At 36.5% G+C, this 24,474-nt stretch overlaps 4 protein-coding genes across 4 annotated transcripts; 1 reads left to right on the top strand and 3 right to left on the bottom strand.

Moving 5' to 3' along the window:
• Positions 1-536: 536 nt before the first annotated feature.
• Positions 537-3,397, bottom strand: LOC104709272 (uncharacterized). The gene is made up of 3 exons (XM_087463424.1): positions 2,948-3,397; positions 2,500-2,822; positions 537-1,042 (listed from the first exon to the last, which is right to left on the bottom strand). The coding sequence occupies exons 1-3, from the start codon at positions 3,256-3,258 to the stop codon at positions 600-602; spliced, it is 1,077 nt and encodes a 358-aa protein (XP_087319550.1). The 5' UTR covers positions 3,259-3,397; the 3' UTR covers positions 537-599.
• An 8,328-nt stretch (positions 3,398-11,725) lies between these two features.
• LOC147939743 (uncharacterized) lies at positions 11,726-12,166 on the top strand. Its single transcript, XM_087461013.1, has one exon. It carries the CDS (start codon positions 11,726-11,728, stop codon positions 12,164-12,166), a length of 441 nt encoding a protein of 146 aa, XP_087317139.1.
• Positions 12,167-12,667: 501 nt separating this feature from the next.
• LOC104706505 (uncharacterized) lies at positions 12,668-14,916 on the bottom strand. The gene is made up of 3 exons (XM_087463268.1): positions 14,483-14,916; positions 14,028-14,347; positions 12,668-13,160 (listed from the first exon to the last, which is right to left on the bottom strand). The coding sequence occupies exons 1-3, from the start codon at positions 14,800-14,802 to the stop codon at positions 12,712-12,714; spliced, it is 1,089 nt and encodes a 362-aa protein (XP_087319394.1). The 5' UTR covers positions 14,803-14,916; the 3' UTR covers positions 12,668-12,711.
• Positions 14,917-21,723: 6,807 nt separating this feature from the next.
• LOC147939742 (uncharacterized) lies at positions 21,724-24,474 on the bottom strand. The gene is made up of 4 exons (XM_087461012.1): positions 24,439-24,474; positions 23,271-23,676; positions 22,501-22,976; positions 21,724-22,404 (listed from the first exon to the last, which is right to left on the bottom strand). Exons 1-4 carry the CDS (start codon positions 24,472-24,474, stop codon positions 21,724-21,726), a joined length of 1,599 nt encoding a protein of 532 aa, XP_087317138.1.

Raw genomic sequence — 24,474 nt, 5'->3', positions numbered from 1 at the left:
GATGAAGGTTGTTATGATATTTCCGGATATTGTTTATTTTTATTTTTTTTATTATTTTAACATACCTTTTTATAATCAAGACCGGCCGGATTTTATATACCTTTCGGAGTCAACATAATGAAGGATAAATATTATGTTATAAAATGGTATCTTCAAAAATAAAACATAATGAAGGATATACATGATAATATAGTTCACAAATCTTCAAAGATCTGAAACTAACTTAGTGCGAAGAAGAGGAAAAGTATATGTTAGGAGAGGAATATGGACGATTTGATATCATGCACGTTCGTGTCAGAATCTGAATCTCAGTTATTAGAAGATTATATGTGTTATTTGTCTTTCAAAAACATTAAGTTATTGAATTAGGAACTCTTCTTGTTTTCTGCTAATTACAGTTTTTATAACTTTTACCAAAAAATGGTTTGGATTTCTCTATTTTCTTTACCATCAAATATGAAAACAGTGTAACCACATGATTATAACTTTGGGAGAAAAGAAAAAAAAATGGTTATAGATTCTGTATAAACGCTTAATCAAGAACATCCCATTTCGAACTAATAAAATAAAACAAAAATGAATAACAAGATCGGAGAGAATTAAGCCAAGTTTTTCTGATATATATAATCGCACCGTCTCATATTTCCAAGCAACGATCCCATGACCTCCCCCGCCTGATACGTCGTGATATTCACCGGAATAGTTGGACAAGCCGCCAACAAAAAACCGTTCAAATTGTCAGCATTTGTATTCACCGCAAACATAATCTCAACCTGAGAATCCCAAACCACGTCGCCGATACCTCCCGACATAACCACCTTCTCGAAAACGGCTTCCGCTTTGTCTCCGGTGACGAAATAACCTAACGAGGGAGATGATGATTTGGAGACAACTTCTCCGCGTCGGAGCAGACGCGAGTTGAGTGTTTGGATAGAGACTTTACAGCCGGTGACTGGACTCCTCGCGACGAAACCGATCGTCCAATCAGCGGCTGTAACGTTTGGGTCTGCGTTTAAGACGGAAACGGAACTGGCAAAAAGCTCTACGTAACAACATTTTCTTATGGAAATCAGTGAAAGAAGAAAACAAAAAAGACAAAGAAGGATGAAGGCACCAATCACAGAGAAGTAACAAGTGCAACAACAAAGTGGAATAATGTCCTCCGAGGTAACGTCTGCTGGTGTGGCTGAAGTTTGGGGATCACATTGGCCAGGTTGGTGAATGAGGCCACAAGATGTACATTGAGATCTTGCCATTATGGAGGTTTTAACACGCTTTAATGAAAGAAAATAACAAGTTTTATATATACACTGGAATTATAGTTTTTATCACCTTTTGTTTTATATTTAGGCCATGAATGTTTACAAGTTTTTAAGTAGTTTTTTGAATTCTAGTTTCTAGTTTTTAGATTTTAGATTTTGGTTTATGGTTTTTAGATTTTGTGTTAAAAATTTATTAAAAAAAAAATAGAAAAAATAATTCAAGTCACGCTTAAAAATGAAAAACTAGTAAAACATAGATATTGGTTTTTCTTTGAAAATTACCAAAAACCAACAAAATCTGGATTCCCTAATTTTTAGGAAATCCAATTTTTGCATAATCTTGATTGGCTTTAAAGTAGATTTTTGAAAAATCTAAAACCAAAAACACTTTAAAAATCTACAGCCATTCAAGGCCTTAACCTTTATTTTTTTTCTTAAATATATACACCATTTCTTAATTTCTTAATTTTATTGAAGTTTACAGTTATATAGTTTTTCACGGCAATATTTTTCAAAGATAATGATAAATTTATTAGTAAAACTTTTATTCCACTTAGTACTTTACCTTATTCTAAATAAAACAAAACAAACTAAAATAAAAACAAGAATTTACGAACAAAAATTAAAAGAGAGATTTAACAAATGTTTGACTAAGCATTCCGATTGTTTACAGATATATAACCTTTATATTTTTAAAAAAGTAATACTTCTTATATGGGAGAACCAAACAAACAAAAACTGCGAGAAAGAGAAAGTTAGAAACGATCCAAAATTATAGCACGACAAGCTTTACTCGCAAAACCTACACAATCGGTTAAGGCTACACATCGGTGACAAAGTCATCGCCGCAGAATAGGAACTATATTAGCAGAGAAAACACACAAGTCATCTATATTCCTGGAATTAACTGTTGAATCGCCCTTCTCTTAAATGGATAATTTTTCTACAAAGATTGTATACTGTATGTTTAATAGAATAATGTAAACAGTATAATTTATTAATCTTTATTTAGGTTAAAAACGATTATCAAACTCTCAAAATAATTCACACCAAAAAAAAAAAACTCTCAAAATAATTATCCAACATCTTGTTTTAATACACACTTCTCTTTATTGACGATGCATTTAATTGGTATTCAGTATTCTTAAATGAAATCAATTAACATGATTTTATTTTTTTGGGGTGAAAAAGTAAAGATAAAAAATCTCAGAAGCAAAAAAGGCCTAACTATTAAAACGATTTCCATACAAAATCTTCAATTTTGTGAAAGAAGACTGACAATGAATCTTCTCAACGTTCTCATGGCTTCGGGTTAGATTATGACACATTATATCAACATAACCAGCGTTATCATAGTCGTCTCCGAAACTCTTATGCTTAGCCCTTAATTTGATATCTAGTTGTTCGGAAACCACGTCGTTTGGGTTACCCTCCGCAACGAAATCCACTGAGAAAGCCGTGTGACTTGGTGACTTACGTTCGTGATAAGTATTTAAAACGGCAGCGCTTAAGGAACCGAGACTCACGGCAGTTTCATCGCCTTCGTAGTAGATAGAAAACCTGCAAGACCATGGACAGAAGAAACCATTGCTTCAAGCATCAGATTCATATCTATGAAAAACAAAAAGTATGGGGAAAATAATTAAATATACAAAAATATTTGTTGGGACACGGTGCGAGAATACCTAGAGCTAGGGTTCTTGACAAGAAAATCAACGTGCCATGTGGCAGAGGATGGCGAGACGGCGATAGATTGGATGGCGAATTTGGCGTCGCATTGAGCATTGTCGACGAAGTATAACATATATACCATTACAGCGACGATGGTGAATATTGAGCCGAAACAAGGTGAAATGCAGACCGTAGTTTCCATGCAAGTGGCTTTACGATCATTACTTGCCGGCAAAGTCACTATTGGCCGTGACCACCATCTACGACGAGGAGGAGGAGGACCAGAGAATGGTGGGATTTGATAGTCGTGGTTTTGGAAAGCCATTCTTATATTCGTTCTCTCTCTTTTTGTTTGGAGAGGAAAGAGTAGGTACAATGATCAGGACCTCTTCTTGATCTCCGTTAATTTTTTTTTTCCTTCAACACTAAACCGACATCAGCTCTCTCTCTTTTTTATTTTTCTTTCACATCAACTACATCCTCTCTTTTTCCAACAACCTTTTACATAAAATGATTTCTTAACTAAATTTTAAACAATTAAAAGATACTGAAAAAAGATATGATATAATTATTGAAAGACTAACGAGATCTAGCTAAACCGAATCGAGGAGGAAACTGATCATCTATTTAAATTTATTCATGGAAAGGTGGCAGACGATATTTAATTATTACATTACTATGTGACTTCTCTTTTCTTTTTTTTTTTTTTTTTTTTCTAATTGTCAAAAAAAGATCGATAATAATAACTCCGGGAGAAAAGAAAAAAAGTTACAGAATAGCTAGATTCCATGTTATTAATTCATCAATTCTAACTAGTAAAATAAAATAGAAATAATGTTCCGAGAAAAAAAAGAAAATAAAAAATTTGCAGGTTAATTGGTGGCAACTTGTCCTATGGGAAAATTGTTAAAGGGTGGGGACCAGGGTTCGAGGAACGCCTGGTGGATTTGGATATCCACAGTGATGGGTTAGGATCGATGCCCTGCAAAGCCAGTTTAGGATCCATTGAGACGGCTAGCGGGAGCTAGCAGGATCCACAGACGGTCTGTTGGGGCAGCTAGCGGGAGGCTAGTGGGATCCGCGGGACAGGTTGTCATATATTACTACAAATTCAAATTCTTGTTTAATAAGAGAAACATGGAGAAGGTTATTAGATGAAGGAAATACGTCCTATTTCCCCCTCGGAACTATCATATCGTACTGGATCCATATCGAACTTTGACCTCTTTCTAGAGCTCCTTCGAACTTAAGTGGTCCACCTATTTCTACCTGAATCCATACTACTATTGCTATTTTTCCATTTTTTTTGGTTTAAACGGTTTACTAAACAAACCGATGCACCAATCCAGTATGAAACCAATTTTTTAAACCAGATAAATATTAAAAATTTGACCTGACCCGTAAAAATATGTCCATCATATTTTTCTTCACCCGGTTCTTCAAACTAAAAGAAACAACTATTTTGTGAATTTAGATTTCAAAACTACAAAATTACATTGGAAAATCATTGTAATTAACCAAAATCATTCCAATTGAGATTTGACAATCTGTGGATAATCTGACAAGGATGTTACGTACGTCTTTCGTCTTCATATTTTTGTTTTCTGGGAAGTTTTCAGATTTCTTCTCATCTGTCAATTCTCATAGCAATCTGAATCATCTCTTTGATTCCTTGATTCAATTCTACGTCGTGAATCACTTCCATGACTATTCCTCATCCATCCATTAAACACCTGAAGAAAAGACTCATGATTTTGACCTAATTTCATAAAACAATCGAAATTACATTAAAACCAAAACAAAAACCAGACCTGGTGATTATTATTATCATCGTCACTGTCGTGAGAAGTAGAAGATGAAACAAGACAAGAAGAGTGAATACCACAAAAAAGACTCTTTGATCTTCGCCGCTTCACCACCAGTAGAAGACGACGGAGGAGGTTGAGCCACGTTGTTATCATCATCTCCTCTCACCACAGATGAGCCATGACATGATTTGCTCCGTCCAGATCCCATCTTCTTCTCAAAACAGTTAAGCAGCAAACTTTATGCTAAAATCACATCATTACCACAAGACCTACAAGTTTTTCCCCAATCTTCATCTATCTAATAACCCACACAATTGAAGCCCTCAATTCAAAATCCAAAGGATAAGACTATCTTGGTGTGACAAGAGATTAATGAGTATTACGCAAAGGTTATAATCTCAATTGTTTTTAAGCAATATTTTCTGTTTTTTGGATTAAATTTTATGCTTTCTTCATCCGGTTTGATGGGTTTAATTTTAAAATCGGATTGAAATAAGGTTTAATTCGGTTAATAGGATTTATTAGTTGGTTAAGCAAATATTAAACCAATTGTTAACTGTATAAACCATATTTATGGAGAATTAGATGAGAAGTTTTAATCCAAAGGGGAAATAGCAATAGAAGTATGGATTCAGGTAGAAATAGATGGACCACTTAAGTTTGAAGGATCTCTAGAAAGAGATCAAAGTTCGATGTGGATTCAGTACGATATGATAGTTCCGAAGGAGAAATATGACGTCTTTCCTTAGATGAAAGTGAAAGTTAATTTGGGGAAAGTGAAAAATACTACAGAAAAACACGAAAGAGAATATGTAGAGTGTTTTGGGTCATACCATTACGATAGAGAAGCTCGAGTAAATAAATTAGGGTGCTAATGGTTGCAAGTTGAAGAGAATGAAGAGGTTGAAAAAAAATATTCAACCAATTTTCACCATTTGCATTGAAAATATTGAAGATGTTGAAAAAAACTATTCAACCCCATTCATCTTAAAAGTTGAAAAAAAAAATAATTATACAACAAAAATGTTTAACTTGTCCATATTTTTTGAGATATTATTCAACCCAATTTTATTCAACTTAATATTTTCAATTTATTCATTTTAAGTATCAATTTGTACTCTTAGAAGAAGAGGGAGAAGTTTTTTTAATTTGTAATGGTCAGTTACTTGAAGAGAGAAAGGGAGAATTATATATCTTGGAGGAAGGGAAAAAGTGGATAGATATTTGGTTTTTTTTTTTCAATTTTTTTGTTGTTGTAATTTTGATGTAATAAAAAAGTGAAAGTACATAAATTGGTATGACAGATGTCAAATGGAGAGAAATGCAATTTCTTGTGAATTATAGAATAAAGATTTTGTACCCACATATAACTTTTTAATTTAGTTACACCAATTTGTCACTTGTCAATTTGTCAGTGTGAAAACTCACCATCAACATATTTTAGACTGTTTTATTTTGTTTTTCTTCTTTCTTTTCTTTCTCAGGTGGCAAGTTATTTTTCTGGTCACATGAAACCACAAGATTAATAATGGCAACATAAAAATAAAATTGTACAAAAATCATAGTAGCTGGCCTGAGAAGCAAATTGGTGAATTGTGCGATTCACTTGTGATGGTGGCGGTTTATGAGACACAAGTGGTTATATTACAAGAAAAGACTTTCGTTGCGATGAAGACCTGTGAGGGAAATGTATATATCTTCACAATTTTGCTATGGATTTACAAGTAATTTGCTACGGACACGAGGACAATTGCAATTCTCTCGCAAATTTGCTTTTTTTTTTCTTACATAATAACCATGTTAATACAAATATTATTCGGATATTTAATATGTGCTAAACAATTCACACTTTCTTTTTATGAGAATTTGTTAAAAATATCATTTTTGGGAGATCGCTTTTCAAAAATACCCATTTTTTTGAACAATTTCATTTTCACCCTCTTTTACACAATTACAATATGTTAAATTAATTTTTAAAATTTCTTTTTTTTAGGTTTAGATTCTCTATTTTACATTTAGTATATAGTTTGGGGGGGGGGGGGGTAAGGTTTAGTATTTGGAGTTTAAAGTTAAGAATTTAGTTATTTTATGTATAAAAAGGGTATTTTTGAAAATGTACAACCTGAAAAAAAAATATATTTTTTAAAATGACATAGACACAAGTATTTTTGAAAATCCCCTTTTTATTGATAAACATGCATTTAGCACATAATATTCAAATTATCTTGATATCAAATTGTTTAGCAAGCTAGACAAATAATTACACACTAAAATCATAAAACATGTTACGATATTGTCTTTTAAATTGTGTTGTTGATCTCAGATAAACAGATTCATTGAGCGATTCATGGATAATATCGCTGGATGATAGTGTTGGTGTTATGATATGCTCAAATTAAACCCTAGAGCTACTCTCTCAAATTAAGAGATCAATTGTAGTACTTAGGGATCGAATTCCACAAGGACTCAAGTCTACACAATAAATTATAGAGCATTATAATTAAGCTAAACAAGTTGATTTAAATTAAGAAAAGCAATGCAAAATATTAAATAAAAGTGTTGTAAATTCAGAGGATCAAAAAGCTAAGCCTAGAGAATTTCTCAGGAAATTATGAAATATTAAATCAATCAATAAATTAGGATTCAAACAATTAAAAATCAGATCTAATGAATCATAAAATCCCTGTGAAAAACCCTAAATCTAACAAGCAAACTACTCAGACATAATCAATGAAGAACAAATCATCTTTTCTGAATAATAAGCAATTGAAATTAAAAGTAAAAGAAGGAGTTCAAGAATTCTTCTCTCGAATGAGTTCAAGAATTCTTCTCTCGAATGAGTTCAGATCTCTCTCTCCCAAAAGCTCTCAAAATCTCACAGGATTGCAGAAAATAAAACTTGCTATAATAAAACTTAAGGATTTATAAAACCTAAAAACAATATATATGTCATAAAACACGTTTAGGGACTAATGATGCAAATATGAAAAACTTTGGGGCAGATTTGTAAAACTTCCAAAACTTGGGTCTTCTTGCGGCTAACAGGGGTGTCGACCGACACCACCCTTGGTGTTTTGATGTTTTGATGTTTTTACATGTTTTTTTTTTCTCCGTTATGGATCTATCTGCATTTTCTTACTGTGTATTGACAACAATCAGATATATCTAGACTTGAAGCCACAGCACAACTCCAGCAGGATAGGGAAATTGCAGCTCAAATTTCAGGTAAGATGCTTTTTGCTTAGGCTTTTGATTGACATTAGATTATTTTCTCTTCCTACGAGGTGCTAAAAGAAGCCTTATGATCTTTGCAAAGCAACGATGCGCACAACCAGAAGAAGAAAATAAGGTTTGAGGGAGAACCGTAGTGGTGGGAACAGCCAAACTGATGATGAAGATTTGGTATTAATTCCTTACTCTTTATTGTTCCTTAAAGGTTAACAATTATAATGTTCATTTCTGATATTGAATTGTGTCTCGTATGTTTCTGCTCATGTATAGGCAACACTTACAATTTATAGTTTATTTATCTCTATGTGATTGCTATGTGCTTATAGGGTTAATGGCATATTGTGGCTTCTCATGATTCTTTTGTTTCATATGAGCAGATACATTTGGAGAGGATAACTAACATATCTTTTTCATATATTCAAAGTGAACTAGTAGCTGTTCATTGGAATGTTTCAAGAAACGCTAAGTGAGCAGCTAAAAGAGAGGCTTTGCTACAAGTAAGAAAGGCTTGGATGGGTTACATGTACATGTCAAGTAATGTTTCTATTCTTTTTGATGTTAGTTTTATTTTGTTTAAGACTTGGTGACACTTTGTTATGTAAGACTTATTTTGCTTAATGTAATTTATGTTATGTATGTTGATTATTTTATGAAATGTAAAAATATAAATCTAATTAAATAAATTTTAAAAAAAATATTACAATAATAAATAAAATAGCATTAATTTTGTGATACAATAAATTATATTATAGCATTTGATTAGTGCTATGATATAGCTACGGTAGAAGCTTCTAACATAGCGTGTAAAATGACTTATAACATGATCTTAAAAAAATAGAAAAACGCGATAACATAACATTTCGCTACTGCTATTGTAAAATACTCTACCATAGCATACATATTCGACGCTATCGTCTGAGCGATATCTACAATAACAGTGGCCTAACATAGCGTTTGTGAAAAAGCTATGAATTACGTATTATAGCATTTCACTAATGTTATCAATGTTCATATTTGTTGTAGTGTTGCAAGCATGCTTGGGGTTTGACTCATTTCTTCCAGGAAGAAAACCCTCTTGCCTTTTAACAGACCCAACAGTCTGTGCCACTTGACTTAACATGAACATTCAGTGCATCAATCCTCTCACTAAGCTCATTGTAGATATTATCAATCTTTCCATTGAAAGTCACAGTTAACTGCTCATGACCCTGAAGAAGCTGCTCAAGCATGACCTCCATTCTACTCTCAGAAGATGTCTGTGGAGGTGGAGACTGATAGGAAGAGTTCCCATAAGTCCTTGTGAAGTTGCTACCTTGTTGTTGCTTCTAAATTCAGGCTTAGGAGTGTAGCCTGAAGAGTTCCTACTCTAAGGTCTGTTGCTTTGCTGATTACCGACTTTTTGACCTTGATTCCCAGCTCTATACACATAGTTGATATTCTCCTCTGTATTCCCTAGATCTGGCTCAAATGTCTCAACTTCAGCAGCAAATTGGACTGACTTCTTACCTACAAGTAGATTATGCACTGAATCTAGCTTAGCATTGGCTGAAGCTAGCTGGCTTGAATCAAATCCTCCATGCAATCTCTTCCTTTAAGCATCAGCTCTCTTAGTACTATTGCTGGAAGCCAAATTCTCAATCAAAGCTTCAGCATCTTCTGGAAATCTTGTTTTGAAATTCCCATGACTTGCAGTATCTAAGGCTAACTGATACTCCCAATCACATCCTCTGAAGAAGATACTTAGCAGTTGCACCCTTGAGAAACCATGGTGTGGACAGCCCCTTTGATAAGATTTGAATCTCACTCAGGCTGCCTTGAAAGCTTCATCTGGTCTTTGCTTGAAAGATGACAGCTTCACTCTCAACTCATCAGATATAGCATTATCATAAAAATAATTAAGGAAATCCACCTTAATATGTTGCCAAGATGTCAAAGATCCAACTGGTAACTGTTTTAGCCATTGAGATGCTTCTCCTGCAAGTGAGGATGGAAAGAGTTTGCAGTATATGTAATCCTCAGTCACTCCATTAGCCTTGATACTGGTCACAAGATCCTCAAAGTGCTCAATATGGTCCAAAGGCTTCTCATTGGGCAGGTTTGAGAAAGGTCTCTGCCCAACTAGTTGAAAGTAAGCAGGCTTCAGCTCAAATTCATTCCTTTGGAATGGAAGAGGAACAATTGCAGATTGTTCTGATAAACCAGGTCAGCTCTGTTGAAGTCTGCAATGGTCCTGATCAAGTCCCGGTTGTGCTCCTGTCTTCGAACCGGATTGTTTACGTGGTTTGCAGCTCCACGTCCGTCTGCTAGAAGGGGGTGTCTATCGACACCCAGTTGGCGTCGATCGACACCATCGTCTTGCTTGTCGACGATAACAGCTTCAGCAATCACATTGCCTTCTGCATCAATCTTTTGGCCCTGTTCATTGCGCAAGTGGCCCTCTTGATCCCTCAAAATACCAGCCTCATCAGCTCTCAGAATGATTGGGTGAACCATCTTCAAAGATTTGGCTGCTTTTCGGTTTTCACGCTCTAACTTCCCCAACTCTTGGTTTGAAAATTTCATAGTTGGACCAGTTTTGTTGCTCCTTGTGATAGGCTTATTAGGCATATACCTGAAACACACAAGAGAAGAGTAACAAAAGCGTGTAAGTTGCAAATAAAAAGAAAAATTTAGACGAAATTAAAAACTCAAATCTAATGGTAGATCAAAGAGTCCCTGACAACGACGCCAAAATTTGATATGCTCAAATTAAACCCTAGAGCTACTCTCTCAAATTAAGAGATCAATTGTAGTACTTAGGGGTCGAATTCCATAAGGACTCAAGTCTACACAATAAAATATAAAGTTTTATAATTAAGCTAAACAAGTTGATTTAAATTAAGGAAAGCAATGCAAAATACTAAATAAAAATGTTGTAAATTCAGAGGATCAAAAAGCTAGACCTAGGGAATTTCTCAGAAAATTATGAAATATTAAATCAATCAATAAATTAGGATTCAAGCAATTAAAAATTAGATCTAATAAATCATAAAATTCCTGTAAAAAACCCTGACCGTAACAAGCAAACTACTCAGACATAATCAATGAAGAACAAATCATCTTTTTTGAATAATAAGCAATTGAAATTAAAAGTCAAAGAAGGAGTTCAGGAATTCTTATCTCGAAGGAGTTCAGATCTCTCTCTCCCAAAAGCTCTCAAAATCTCACAGGGTTGCAGAAAATAAAAATTGCTAGAATAAAACTTAAGCGTTTCTAAAACCTAAAAAAAATATATATGTCCTAAAACACGTCTAGAGACTAATGATGTAAATATAGAAAACTTTGGGGCAGATTTGTAAAACTTTCAAAACTTTGGTCTTCTTGCGGCTAACAGGGGTGTCGACCGACACCACCACTTATGATCGGCTCCAAAGTCTCTTTCTTAGCTGAATTGCTCTAAAATCCCTCTAATTGTTCCATTTTGCTATTTTCATGCCAAAATCCTAGAAAACCTGTAAAGACTCAAAAACATCCTAGAAAACAAATGAAAAAACTCAAAAGGCACATTTATATTATGGTTAAAAACCGTAAAAATCATGATATATCATGTTCTAAATTTTTTTAAGAGAAGTATTTTTTTTGTTTAGTGGCATTTTTGTAGTTAAAATAAGAGGAGAAATGTGGTTAGAAAAAAAAAAGAGAAGAGAAAGAACTAATAAACCATGGGCCTCTTCGATCTGGTTTAAAAGAGCTACGCCTAAACATGCATTCACTATGTGGGTGGCACAACTCCAACGGTTGCCAACCAGGGACAGATTGGCGGCTTGGGGAATTCCCACCCCTACCACCTGCTGTCTCTGTTCTACATATGACGAGTCTCACACTCACCTGTTCTTAACATGCTCTTTCAGTGATCAGGTATGGGAAAGACTCCAGTCTCGCCTTCGCCTTTGTCAAATTGGCTTCCACACTTGGCCAGCCCTTATTGCCTGGACAAGACTCAAATCGGACAACACCCCTCCAATCATTAGGAAGCTCGCGTGTCAAGTTGTGGTGTACCACATCTGGAAGCTCAGGAACAATATCCTCCACAACCAGTGCTACCTCTCCCCTGATGCTGTTTTCACGGACATAGAGAAGGAGATTTGCAATATCATTACTGCTAAAGAAAGCCGGAAGCAATTCAGGAATCTCATGGCCCTTTGGTCTAGATAAAAATCTTTTGTTGATTTAGTATTAACAACTTTTTGTAACCCTTGTTTTTTATTTCTTTTTTGGCAAGGTTACAAAACTATAGGTGGCTACTTTTGTATAACCTCAAACCTTTCATCTTTATGAATATTCACATTCTTATCAAAAAAAAAAAAACAAAGAACTAATAAACTAATAAGAAATGTTAGAAATTTAATTTTCATTCCACTAGGTATACTGATTAATATAGCCCTTCATTTTATTCGGCTATTTCATAATTCAACTACCTTGTGCTATTCAGCTGCTTATCTAACATACGAGTCAAGCACATAATCTTTACCATAAAATATGGAAACAGTATAACCACATGATTAGAGCTAGTTTTTTTTTTTTTTTTTTTTTTTTTTTTTTAAACACCTCAACTTTATATTAGATAGAGGAAGTGTTGTACAAAGAGCTAGTTTTGGGAGAAAATAAAAAGTTGTAGATTATATAAACCAATATGCTTAATATATATATCCCACTTCGAACTAATAAAATAAAACAAAAAAATAATATCGGAAGAAGAATTAATCTAATCTTTTCTGGTATGTATAATCACACCGTCTCTTATTTCCAAGCAACGATCCCATGACATACCCTTCTTGGTCCGTCGTTATTTTCACCGGAATAGCTGGACAATACGCAAACAAAAAACCGTTTAAATACGTAGCATCTGTATTCATCTCAAACACAATCTCAACCTCAGAATCCCAAATCACGTCGCCTATAGCTCCCGGCATAACCACCTTCTCGAAAACGACTTCTGCTTTGTCTCCGGTATAGAAATAACCCGACAAGGGAGATGATGATTTGGAGATAATTTGGCCGTGTCGGAGTAAACGCGAATTGAGTGTATGTATAGAGACTTTACAGCCGGTGACTGGACTCTTAGCAACGAAACCGATCCTCCAATCAGCGGCTGAAACGTTCGCGTTTGCGTTTGCGCTTGAGACGGAAACGGAATTGGCAAAAAGTTCTACGTAACAACAGTTTCTTCCGTCAGGTCGTCCTGAAAAGATGAGACAAACAACGAAGAAGGAAGCAATTATAGCAAAGTAACAAGTGCAGCAACAAAGTGGCGTAACGTCCACGGGCGCGTCGGGTGGTGTGGCTAAAATTTGCTGGTTACATTGGCCGGGTTCGTGAATGAGGCCACAAGAAGTACAATGAGATCTTGTCATTATGGAGGTTCTAACACGTTCTAATGAAAAAAAAATAACAAGATATATATATATATATATATATATATATATATATATATAATATTCTAATCTCTTTTCTTTTTTCCTAAAATATATAGGTCAGTTGAGATACTTTATTGCGAAAACAAAAAAAAGTTGAGATACTTTAGTTATACTGTATTGATTCGCAAACGAAACAAACCACAGAAATCAATGGAGGCTATAATACATTTTTTTTTTGAAAATTAAGGCTATAATACATTGGTAAAATTAAGGCTATAATACATTGGTAACAACGTCATCTAGTATCCGGAGAAATACTATATTGTGAACCGACACAAAGACTAACGAAAGAAAGAATAATTCTGTTGAATCATACAAATCATCCATGATCATGGCAATAACCATGTATCGATCTTCTCTTAAATGGATTTTTTTTATAGCAAGATTGTATATGTTTGATAGAATAGTTTTTGGTTAAATGCGATAACTAAATTCTCAAAATAATTGTAAATCCACTATCTTTACATTTTTATCAAAGAGAAGTGTATTAAAACAAAAATAATGGATTTGGAAAAAAATACCTGGAGTAAATAACACAAAAAAACAAAAAACAAAACAAAAACAAGAATATGATGAAAAGGCCTAATTGTTATAACGACTTCCTCGCAAAATCTTCAATTTCGTGAAAGAAGACTGACAATGAATCTTCTCCACGTTCTCATAGCTTCGGGTTAGATTATTACACCTTATCTCAACATGTCCAGCGTTATCATAGTCGTCTCCGAAACTCTTATGCTTAGCCCTTAATGTGATATCTAATTGCTCGGAGACGACGTCGTTCGGGTTACCTTCGGCAACGAAATCCACTGAGAAAGCCGTGTGACTCGGGGACTTACGTTCGTGATAAGTATTTAAAACGGCAGCGCTTAAAGAACCGAGACTCACGGCAGTTTCATCGCCTTCGTAGTAAATAGAAAACCTGCAAGACCATGGACAGAAGAAGCCAAATTGCTTCGAGCATCAGATCAATCAATATGTGACCCAAAAAAAAACTACATATGAGAACAAATTAAATATATATACAATATTCGTTTGGACTAGCTAGTCAAAATACCTGGAGCTAGGGTTTTTGACGAGAAAATTAACATGCCACGTAGGGGAGGAGGGAGAGACGGAGATTGATTGGATTGAGAATTTGGCGTCGCAGAGAGCATGGTCGACGAAGTATAACATATATACTACTACAGCGAGGATGGTGAATATTGCGCCGCAACATGGTGAAAGGCAAACTGTAGTTTCCGTGCAAGTGGGTTTACGATCATTACTTGCCGGCACAGTCACTATTGGTCGTGACCACCAACTAAGACGAGGAGGGGGAGCGTCAGAGGACGGTGGAATTGGGTACTCGTTGTAAGAATTGGTTTGGAAAGCCATTCCTAATATTCGTTCTCTCTCTCTTTTTTGTTTTGGCTGGTTTGGAGAGGAAAAAAAGATTTTGTTGTTAACCTAATCGTTACGCGTGGGGTATCATGATTAATATATTTTGATTTTGATGTTTTTCCTTTGTTTAAATTTTATTTGTTGATAAGGTTGTAATTCTGTTATTTCCGTGATATATTATTTACCAAATTTTATAAAATTAAAATCCTATCTTTCGCTTTATTTTTCTTTTATAAATGATATCTCTTTTTGTATAAATGTATCTGACTTTCTTTTCCAAATACATTATTATATGTCAATGTATAATATTAAACTATATTTGGCCTTGAATTCATTTCTTATAAAAAAAACCCCAAACAATCAAATCCTATCTTTATTATATTAATTAAAAAGCAAGATATTAATACATAAAAACAAAATTTAAGGATCTTTATGCTTTTATATCATGATGTCTCAAATAGAAAACCCAAACAATCTATGTTATCTCTTTTAGTCTTTTGATATTTTTTTTCTATTAAGAAAAAACAAAGAAAAAGTTTTGTTGAAGAAACAGAAATTAATGAGCAATTTTGAAAATAAATTGTTTTTCATTTTTTATGAATAGTCAGTCATATAAAGTTGGGTTTTGAAAGTTAGTCATTAACAAGATTTTGACATGTGTCAAGTTATCAAGCTCAGATTTTGACATGTGTAAAAGGTAATATTTAATAGAAGAAATTTGATTACAACAAAAATAAAATATTTTGTTTTAAAAAATATTAATAATGTAAGAAGATAATTATCAAAAATTACAGAATTTATAAAAAAAATACAAAGTTTTTTTAGATAATTATAAGGAGATTATACATATATTATATATATATATATATATCATAAAATTCGAAATTATAACATCTATTTTTAATTTGAAGTTATTCATTCTACGAGAAAAACGAAATGGGATTAAGAAAAATATACAGTTAATTCTAAATTCTAAATTTTATAAATAATTTATTCAAAAATATTGCTTTCAATTTTTTTCTATTAGTAAAATGTTTTTAATAATTTTGTTCTATTAAAGAAAATGTCCAATTTTATAACTAATATTTCAGGATGGATAACTTTTCGGGAAGTGATTGTCGGAACTGCGCGAGGACAAAACACATGGAAAGATCATATGGAATTTGTAGGGTCGGTAAACAAGTATTTAAAGCTTCCCAGACTTAACAGACCAGCCGTCGGATATGGATGGACCATGAGTAGACGTGAAGCCCATTAAGGAAGGTGGGCCTGTGGACATGGGTTCAGTAAGCAAGGTGGCAGTCGGGGCGTTCCAAAGACAAAGGCTACATCATGGTGTCAAAAATACTGCCACAAATACATTGGAAAATTTAACATTAGTTACTATTAAAAGATTTTGTGACGTTATAAAAGAGTTTTTAGTTTTATTGGTTGTTGGAGCAAGCCATTTTGAGATAGCTAAAAGACATGAACATGTTTTCTCCACACATGAGGAGGGCAGAGCTGAGGTTCTCTCTATGGTGGAGGAGGTTGGACGCAAGGTTATGCCCCGAGTGAGGAAGGTGGAGGAGGTTGATTCAAAAATATTGCTTTCAACTTTGTTCTATAGGTGAAATTTTTTCAATGGGAAGGCAAATTTTCCTTACTTTTTTAAACCAAATATACTCCTACATTCTCCTTTTTCAGTTTGGAATAGGTAAGATTAATATGTTGACCCAAAAAAAAATGGAAGATTAATATATGCATCTTCTTTTTTCTAATACTGTATTTTAAAATTTATTGTAGTAGTTGTAGATTATTTTATTTTATTTATATTTTCATCTCTGAATTATTTGAGATTCATATATTACCGCTTCTAATTTTCTATTATTTCTTTAATTATGTCAAATTAATCTTCTGATTTCTCAACCTTATTGGTTGGTCAGAGACCTTTTGTGCAAATATAATTGTTACCAATCGTTCAATCCGAAAAAGAGATAAAAAGGAAAAGATCATCAATCAACCTAATAACTGGATAAAATAGGCTAATCAAACACAAGCTTACAACAAACGTAGATAGATTGTAAAAACATAAATCGTTGTTGATAGATCCATAGGAGCTCGGAGACAGAGGCTACATCATGGTGGGTCAAAGAAACTTCTACGAATATATTGGGAAATTTAACAGTAGTTACTATCAAAATATTTTGTGACATTGGAAAATGGTCTTTAGTTTCATTAGTTGCTGGAACAAGCCACTTTGAGATAGCTAAAAGACGTGAACATGTTCTCTCCACACAGGAGGAGGGCAGAGCCGAGGTTTTCTCTATGATGGATGAGGTTGGAAGCAAGGTTATCTCCCCTAAGAGAGGAAGGTGGAAGAGGTTGCATGCAAGACTATCTCCCCAAGGGATGAAGACGGAGCCAAGGTTCTCTCCATGGTAGAGGAGGTTGGACGCAAGATTCTCTGTATAAGGGAAGAGGACAGAACCGAGGTTCTCTGCATGGTTGGTCATACACTATTGTGATGTAATTTATTTTTTATTTGAAATATTTTTCGAGGCAACAATTTTAGTGATTAAAGAAACTATGCAAAAGTGAAAGTAAGAGACTTATAATAGTTGGTTTAATTTGTTCATATAGACATTTTCTAGATGGTGGTAAATAAAATATTTGTAACATACATTATACCTAGATGTAAAATATACAATTTTACTGGTAACATACATAAAAGATTTGTAAATAAATATAAATTAGTGTATTATAGCAAAAAAAATTATAAACAATGTGTAATAAATTTTTATAAATTTTTATTAACTTTAATTTTATTTACAAAATTTTAAATCCGCACATTAGACGGGTCCTTATCTAGTATATATAGTTTCAGTCTTTTAGAGATTAATCTTACCGGTTTATCGGTTTATCCACATGGTTAAGAGAAAAAATAAAAGAGAAGGATATGACTGAAATAGCTTATGCCTCGGCCCAGTCTTCCAAACTCAAAGGCCCAATAGTTTTTATAAGACCCAATAGTTTCTTTCAGGAAAATTGAAAATTGCTAATTCATCCGCCATTGACGTATTCGATGATGTAAGTGGAAGTGACTCTTCGTCTAACCAGGCCCAATAGTCATATGACTCTTCGTCTTCTGTCAACCTTTCAACACTTCTCTCTCAATATATATATATATATATCGGACTCTTCAATTTGATTTGGAAGAAGCAGAAAAATAAACCTAAAGAAGAACATTCGAAAAAACCTTAGATTTTGTTCAGAGTGTATTTGGAGATTCAATTCGATTAAAATGGAACCTGGGTCTAGAAAAGGCAAGAGGGTGGTGGTGATCGGCGGCGGAATCGCCGGCTCACTCGCCGCGAAATTGCTTCAGTCCGATGCTGACGTAACCCTCATCGATCCGTAAGTTTCTTAAAAATACCATTTTTATTGTTCTTCGTTTTGGTCTTCAAAAGCTTCAAAATTTGTCTTTGACACATTTAAAACAAGAAGGAGTACTTTGAGATTACATGGGCAAGTTTGAGATCTATGGTGGAGCCTAAGTTTGCTGAAAGAACAGTCATTGACCATAAGAGCTACTTGAAACAAGGCCGTGTTGTAACTTCTCCGGTGATCAATATCACAAATAGTGATGTTATGACTGAAGATGGATCTGTCATTGGTTATGACTATCTTGTGATTGCTACAGGTCACACTGACTTGTTCCCTAAAACTAGACAAGAGAAGTTATCACATTACCAAGCTTCCCGGCCGGATCACCTTCCCGACCGGATCCGTAGTAAATTTCACCAGAATAGCGGGACAAGCCGCCATCAAAAGACCGCTTAAACCTTGACGTTTTATATTAATTGCAATCATAATCTCATCAACCCCAATATTCCAAATCACGTCACCAGTAACTCCCGGCACAACCACCTTCTCGAAAACGACAGCTGTTTTGTCTTCCTTGACGAAATAATCGGACGAGGGATTTGATGAATTGGAGATAACTTGGACGCCACGTAGTAAACGGGAATTGAGTACATGTATAGAGACTTTACAGCCGGTGAGGGTGCAGAACTACTTGATCAGAACTAATTGGTGCGGGAATTGAGCGCATGTTTGATTAAACGCTTCGTGATGAAAAAAAAATATCTTATATATATACTTTTTTTTTTGGTAGGAGAGGGGAGACAATGTCTCCCACTTTTATTCAACTAAAAAAAACGACAACCGAACAGCAACAGAACGCAGGACCACAGTCCCATTCCTATCAGCTACAAGAATAGAATGCAGAAAACTAGGACAAGAGTCAAGGTCATTAAATCCTAATGGTAAAGAAAAAGCATGGTTAGCTAAACCATCAGCAAGATAGTTCACCTCCCGATAAATGTGTGTAATGCGGACTAGCCAGTCCCTTGAGAGAAAGCCATAGCACAAGCGTACTAGGAAGGACAGCGGATGTGAATCACATATCCCTGTCCGAAGAAACTCACCACCATCTCAGAATCAATCTCTAGCTCTAAGCACTGCACCCTCCGTTCCCAAACCAAGTACAGCCCGTAATATACACCCCACAACTCTGCTAAAGGTGTAGAACAAACCCCAATATTTAGAACAAAACCCGCACACCAGTTACCAGCACCATCTCTAATGACCCCACCAGCAGCTGCGTTACCCGGATTCCCTCGAGATGCACCATCAGTATTTAGTTTCAGCCACCCATCCGCCGGCAATTTCCATCAGACAAGTCTATCACCCCGTGTAACTGTCCCTGTAGGCCCTCTCTGCCTTTCATGCGCCAACAGAACCTCCCTCGCAGCCTCCTTGACAAACTGGACCCTATCTCGACACTTTCTATTCTCGCCAAATACATTCATGCATCTCCACTTCCACCCCCACCAAGCTGTCACAGCAAAAAGAGTAGGCCACGCAATACCTCCCACTACCTTTCTACTCCCCAAGTTCGCAAATAACCATTCCTGAATTGACTGGGAAAAAAATGCAGCCCTCGATCTCGGAGACACCAACCTCTGCCATACCCCCTTCATCGCAGGACAGTCCCGTAAGATGTGTATAATAGACTCCTCCCCCCCCCCCTTTACAAACGGAACAGATACTTGTGTCATTCAAACGTCTTCGAAATCTCTCCAAATTAGTCATAATAACCTGGTGTCCGGTCAGCCATAAGAACATCCTGACCCGTTCCGATGCCACCACAGACCAAATACGACCAAAGAAAACTTCCCCACGAGTACCAGGTACAGGATTACACGTTAACAAAGCATATGCAGACTTCACAGAGAACTTCCCATCAGCACTTCCACTCTAGGATAAACGATCCGATACTCCCGTGATCAAGCCCACTACAACAGCCGAGAGATGAAACCTTATATAATCAGAAACAAACGGAAGGATGCGAGCAAGATCCCAACCACCACCATCTTTCCACATTTGGTAGGCAGTTAGTATCTCATATCCAGCCGGTAGCGGTCCCACCACTAACTCCTCTAGAGGCACGCTTAACAACCAGTTATCCTTCCAGAACCGGATAGTCTTACCATTCCCCATAATCCAACGCAAACCCGAACAGACAACCTCTCTCAACCCCACACCTATACCACGCCAAGTAGACGACCAATGGCTTTTGGCAACCATCCACCTCTTATCATGCACCTCCCCCACTTTATATTTACTTCAGAGTACCCGAGCCCACATACTCTCCTTCACATAACGGATACCAAGACCACCATGTTTTTTTGGACGACAAACACGGTCCCAAGCTACCAAATGTTGTCTCTTCTTCTCTTCAGTACTGCCCCACAAGAAATTTCTTGATATTTTCTCCAGCATATTCACCGTTGCCATTGGTAATATAATCGTTGACATGGAATGCACCGGGATCGAAGACAAGACTGCCTTTATCAACGTTACTCTACCCACGAGGCTCAAGAACCGTCCCCTCCATCCAAACAATTTTGAAGAGACCCGCTCCACTACCTCTCCAAATGTGTCCTTGTTGATGCGTTTATGGAGGATAGGCATACCCAGATATTTGCCCATTTCCCTGGTAGCTTTGATACAACTCTCTGTACTAATTTGTGCTTCAAGCTCCTGGCTCACATTAGAGGAAAAGAAAATCTTCGACTTTTCTAAGCTAACCTTCTGACTAGAGGCATTGCAAAAGTTCTCCAACACCCGACGTAAAACTCGGATTCGCGCCACTGAAGCCTCCGCAAACAATATTAGATCATCAGCAAAGCATATATGAGACAGAGGGGGTCCTCCTTGAGACAATCTGATCGGATTCCACTCCTTTGAAGTCACAAAGAGCTCAATTTGATGGCACAATCGTTCAATACACAGTACAAACAAGTATGGTGATAAGGGGTCACCCTGTCTGAGGCCTCTAGCTGGTCGAAACCCCTCTGTTTTCTTTCCATTCCACAAGATACTCATAGTAGGACCAGAGACGCACACCATTATCCATTTCACCCAATCCACCGAGAAACCCGCTGCAATCAAAGTATCCTCGAGGAAATCTCACCTAATGCGATCATAGGCTTTTTCTAAATCCAATTTTAATAACATCCAACCTTTCTTGCCTTTCTTCCTCCTCATAGAATGGACCGCCTCCTGAACAATCACAATATTATCTCAGCTCAACCTCCCTGGGATAAAGCTAGCCTGAGCTGGACCGATCAACTTATTGATCACCTTCTTTAACCTTACAACCATAGCCTTGATAATTGTTTTGAATAACACATTACATAGGCTAATAGGCCTGAATTGTGTGATTTTTTCGGGCTTCAACACCTTAGCAATCAGCACCACCAAAGCATCATTAGTCCCAGCATGCAACTCTCCTATTTCAAAGAATTTCAACACAAAGTGGACAACAGATTCACCAACAACCTCCCAAGAATTCTAGTAGAAGAGTGGTTAAAAGCCATCCGGCCCTGGTGCTTTGTACTTTCCCATACTATGCACCGCACTCTTAACCTCCAACGCAACAAACGGTTTATGCAGCTCCGTTATCTCACTCGGACTCAATCTGTTAAACCCCTTCTGTGGTAATTTCGGAGCCTCTAAACTCGCATCTTCCATTGAGTACAGTCGCGAAAAATAACCTACAACCAAACTCTCAAGCTGATGAGGATCCATAATCCAACGCTCTTCATTATCCCTGAGCATCTCAATCCGATTATGTCTCCTGCGAACCACTGTTTGAGTATGAAAATACTTAGCATTCCTGTCTCCCAACGCAATTGATTTTTCACGAGACTTCTGAAACCATATGATCTCCTCTTGTTCCAAGACACGATCAAACTCCTTTACAAGCTCTGCTTCACACAATAATAAATCATTTGTCGGAGCTGTATCAATTAGTGCCTGAACAGCCGTGCTGTTATTCGATAATTGCGCTTTCCTCTTCTGAACATCTCCAAAAACCTCTCTATTCCACTTCTTCAACTTCAACTTAAGAATATGGAGGGCCTCAGGAGTTGAAACAGAACCGTTCCACGATGCTACTAGAAGATCTTTGAAACCACTATGCTCCAACCATGCAGCTTCAAATCTGAAAGGACGCCTACTCGGGTCCCCTCGACCTACCGGAGTAAACTGTAAGTATAATGGCACATGATCAGAGGATGGAAACGACATATGAGTCACGGAAGCCTCCTACCATTTCAATTTCGCTTGTGCACAACATAAAACTCGATCCAGCCTTTTGGAAACAAAAGATTGTGCCACCGTTCCTCTCTTCCAAGTAAACTGGCTCCCTTTAAACCCCAAATCAATAAGAGCCAATTCATTTATCCACGCACCAAACGCCACTGAGTCAGGAGATAGGCTACCATTCCCACCAGTCCGCTCATCCACCCGCACAATTGTGTTGAAATCCCCTCCAAGCACCAAAGGACCATCCACATTTGAGACAGTAGACTTTAGTACATTCCATAACCCACTCCTCCTGCTCACTGTAGGAGCTGCATACACAAACACCAAGTGTAAAATCTCTACACCATTATCCACTCGAGCATGAATGAACTGCTCTGCTGCTTCTACAGTGGTTACCACTCCTACACTCGTCCTCCAAAGTAGCCAAATTCCCCCACTCTGACCAATCGCATCCACCCGGAAAGAATTCTCGAATCCCAACCCTTGACAGATGTGTTGAGCCCGATCACCGCCTGCGTGAGTTTCAAAGATCGCGAGAATATCAGTATTGAATTTCTTCAACAAGTAACGAATAGATCGCCTGAAACTGGGTTTATTCGCCCCCCCCCCCCCCCCCCCCCCCCGACAATTCCAGAATAAACAATTCATCATTCGGACTGTATGAACAACAAGAACTACCGGGGATAGCTGTCAAGCGGAGCTCGTGGCCATCGACTCTTCCGACGTGGGCTCAAAGACCCCACCCCATCCATTATCGTTCTCTCCCATTCCTCCCAACTCCATCCCTTCCGTTTCTCACGACAAACCGCCAATCGGTCCTCCCGGAATGGAACTCGGAATACCACGGTCATCCCCAACAAACCCATCCGGACGACCAACATTTTCTCTCTCCACCCGTAACCTCTTGCCCGACTCAGAACGACCAATTTCCCCACTCGTAGGGCCAAAAATCAGTCCCCTACTGGGCCGATTGACATTGGCGTGCTTAACGTGCGGCCCACTAATCTTTTTTTCTTTCTTCGGTCCAGCCCATTTAGCAACTGGGCCTGTCGGATCCATATCACTTCCCTTTGCAGAAAATTGCACTCCTTTACCTCCCTTCCCTTGCACATTACGTTTCCCCTCACTCGGCTTACCAATCAAACCAACATTTTCCTTATTCCCTGCAACACACATATCTTCTTCCCCAATTCCCGAAGATATCGTATCCTCCTGCAGTTTTCCAAAGCTGTTGGCAATCACAATATTTCCCAAATCTTTCCTTCCTGTAATATCCTGAAAATTACGATCCTGATTTTCCCCAGATCCTCCTCTCGAAAAGGAAACTTGCTGTGACGGGTTCGTCGGTTGCTTTCCCGATCGCCGAACCACCGTAAACCCAACTTATATATATACTTGAATCATCTTTTGATTACCTTTTGTTTTATCAGCCTTGTACTTAATTTTTAATCAATTTTTGATTCGCCAAGCAAATCTAACTGATATATTTTCCCCCTTTTTCGGCTAAATCGAAGAGAAATTTATGAGAAGTAGCCTTGTTTTTGTTTATCTACTATAATTATTAATATGAATATATACGTGTAGTTTGTAATTTATAGTTATCTTATCCCAAATAACATATATCGTTTTTATTTGTTAATTCTTACGTACCTTATTCTAGAACTACACAAAATTTAAAATATAATTTTTTTTAGAGGAAACTGAAAATTAATTTTTAACGCTGAAATCAGAACTACTTGATTAGAGAAAATTACAGTTGTTAACATGATATTTTCTACGTCTTTCTTTATTAAATTTTTACATGATCATGAAGCCAAATACAAGTAGTTACAGGGAGAGACGGCGATGGATTGGATTGAGAATTTGGCGTCGCAGTGAGCATGGTCAAGGAAGCGAAAGAAATATACCATTACGGCATTGAAGGTGAATATACCGCCGCAACAGCCAACAGGGTGTTAGGCAAACCGCTCTCACCTTGCAAGTGGCTTTACGATCATGACTCGCCGGCAT

Source organism: Camelina sativa, chromosome 8 (assembly GCF_030686135.1).
Source record: "Camelina sativa cultivar CO46 ecotype springtype chromosome 8, ASM3068613v1".
In the NCBI taxonomy this organism is placed as follows: domain Eukaryota; kingdom Viridiplantae; phylum Streptophyta; class Magnoliopsida; order Brassicales; family Brassicaceae; genus Camelina; species Camelina sativa.
The sequence above is the reverse complement of the archived record's forward strand: the minus strand, read 5'-3'. Positions and strand labels throughout refer to the sequence as shown.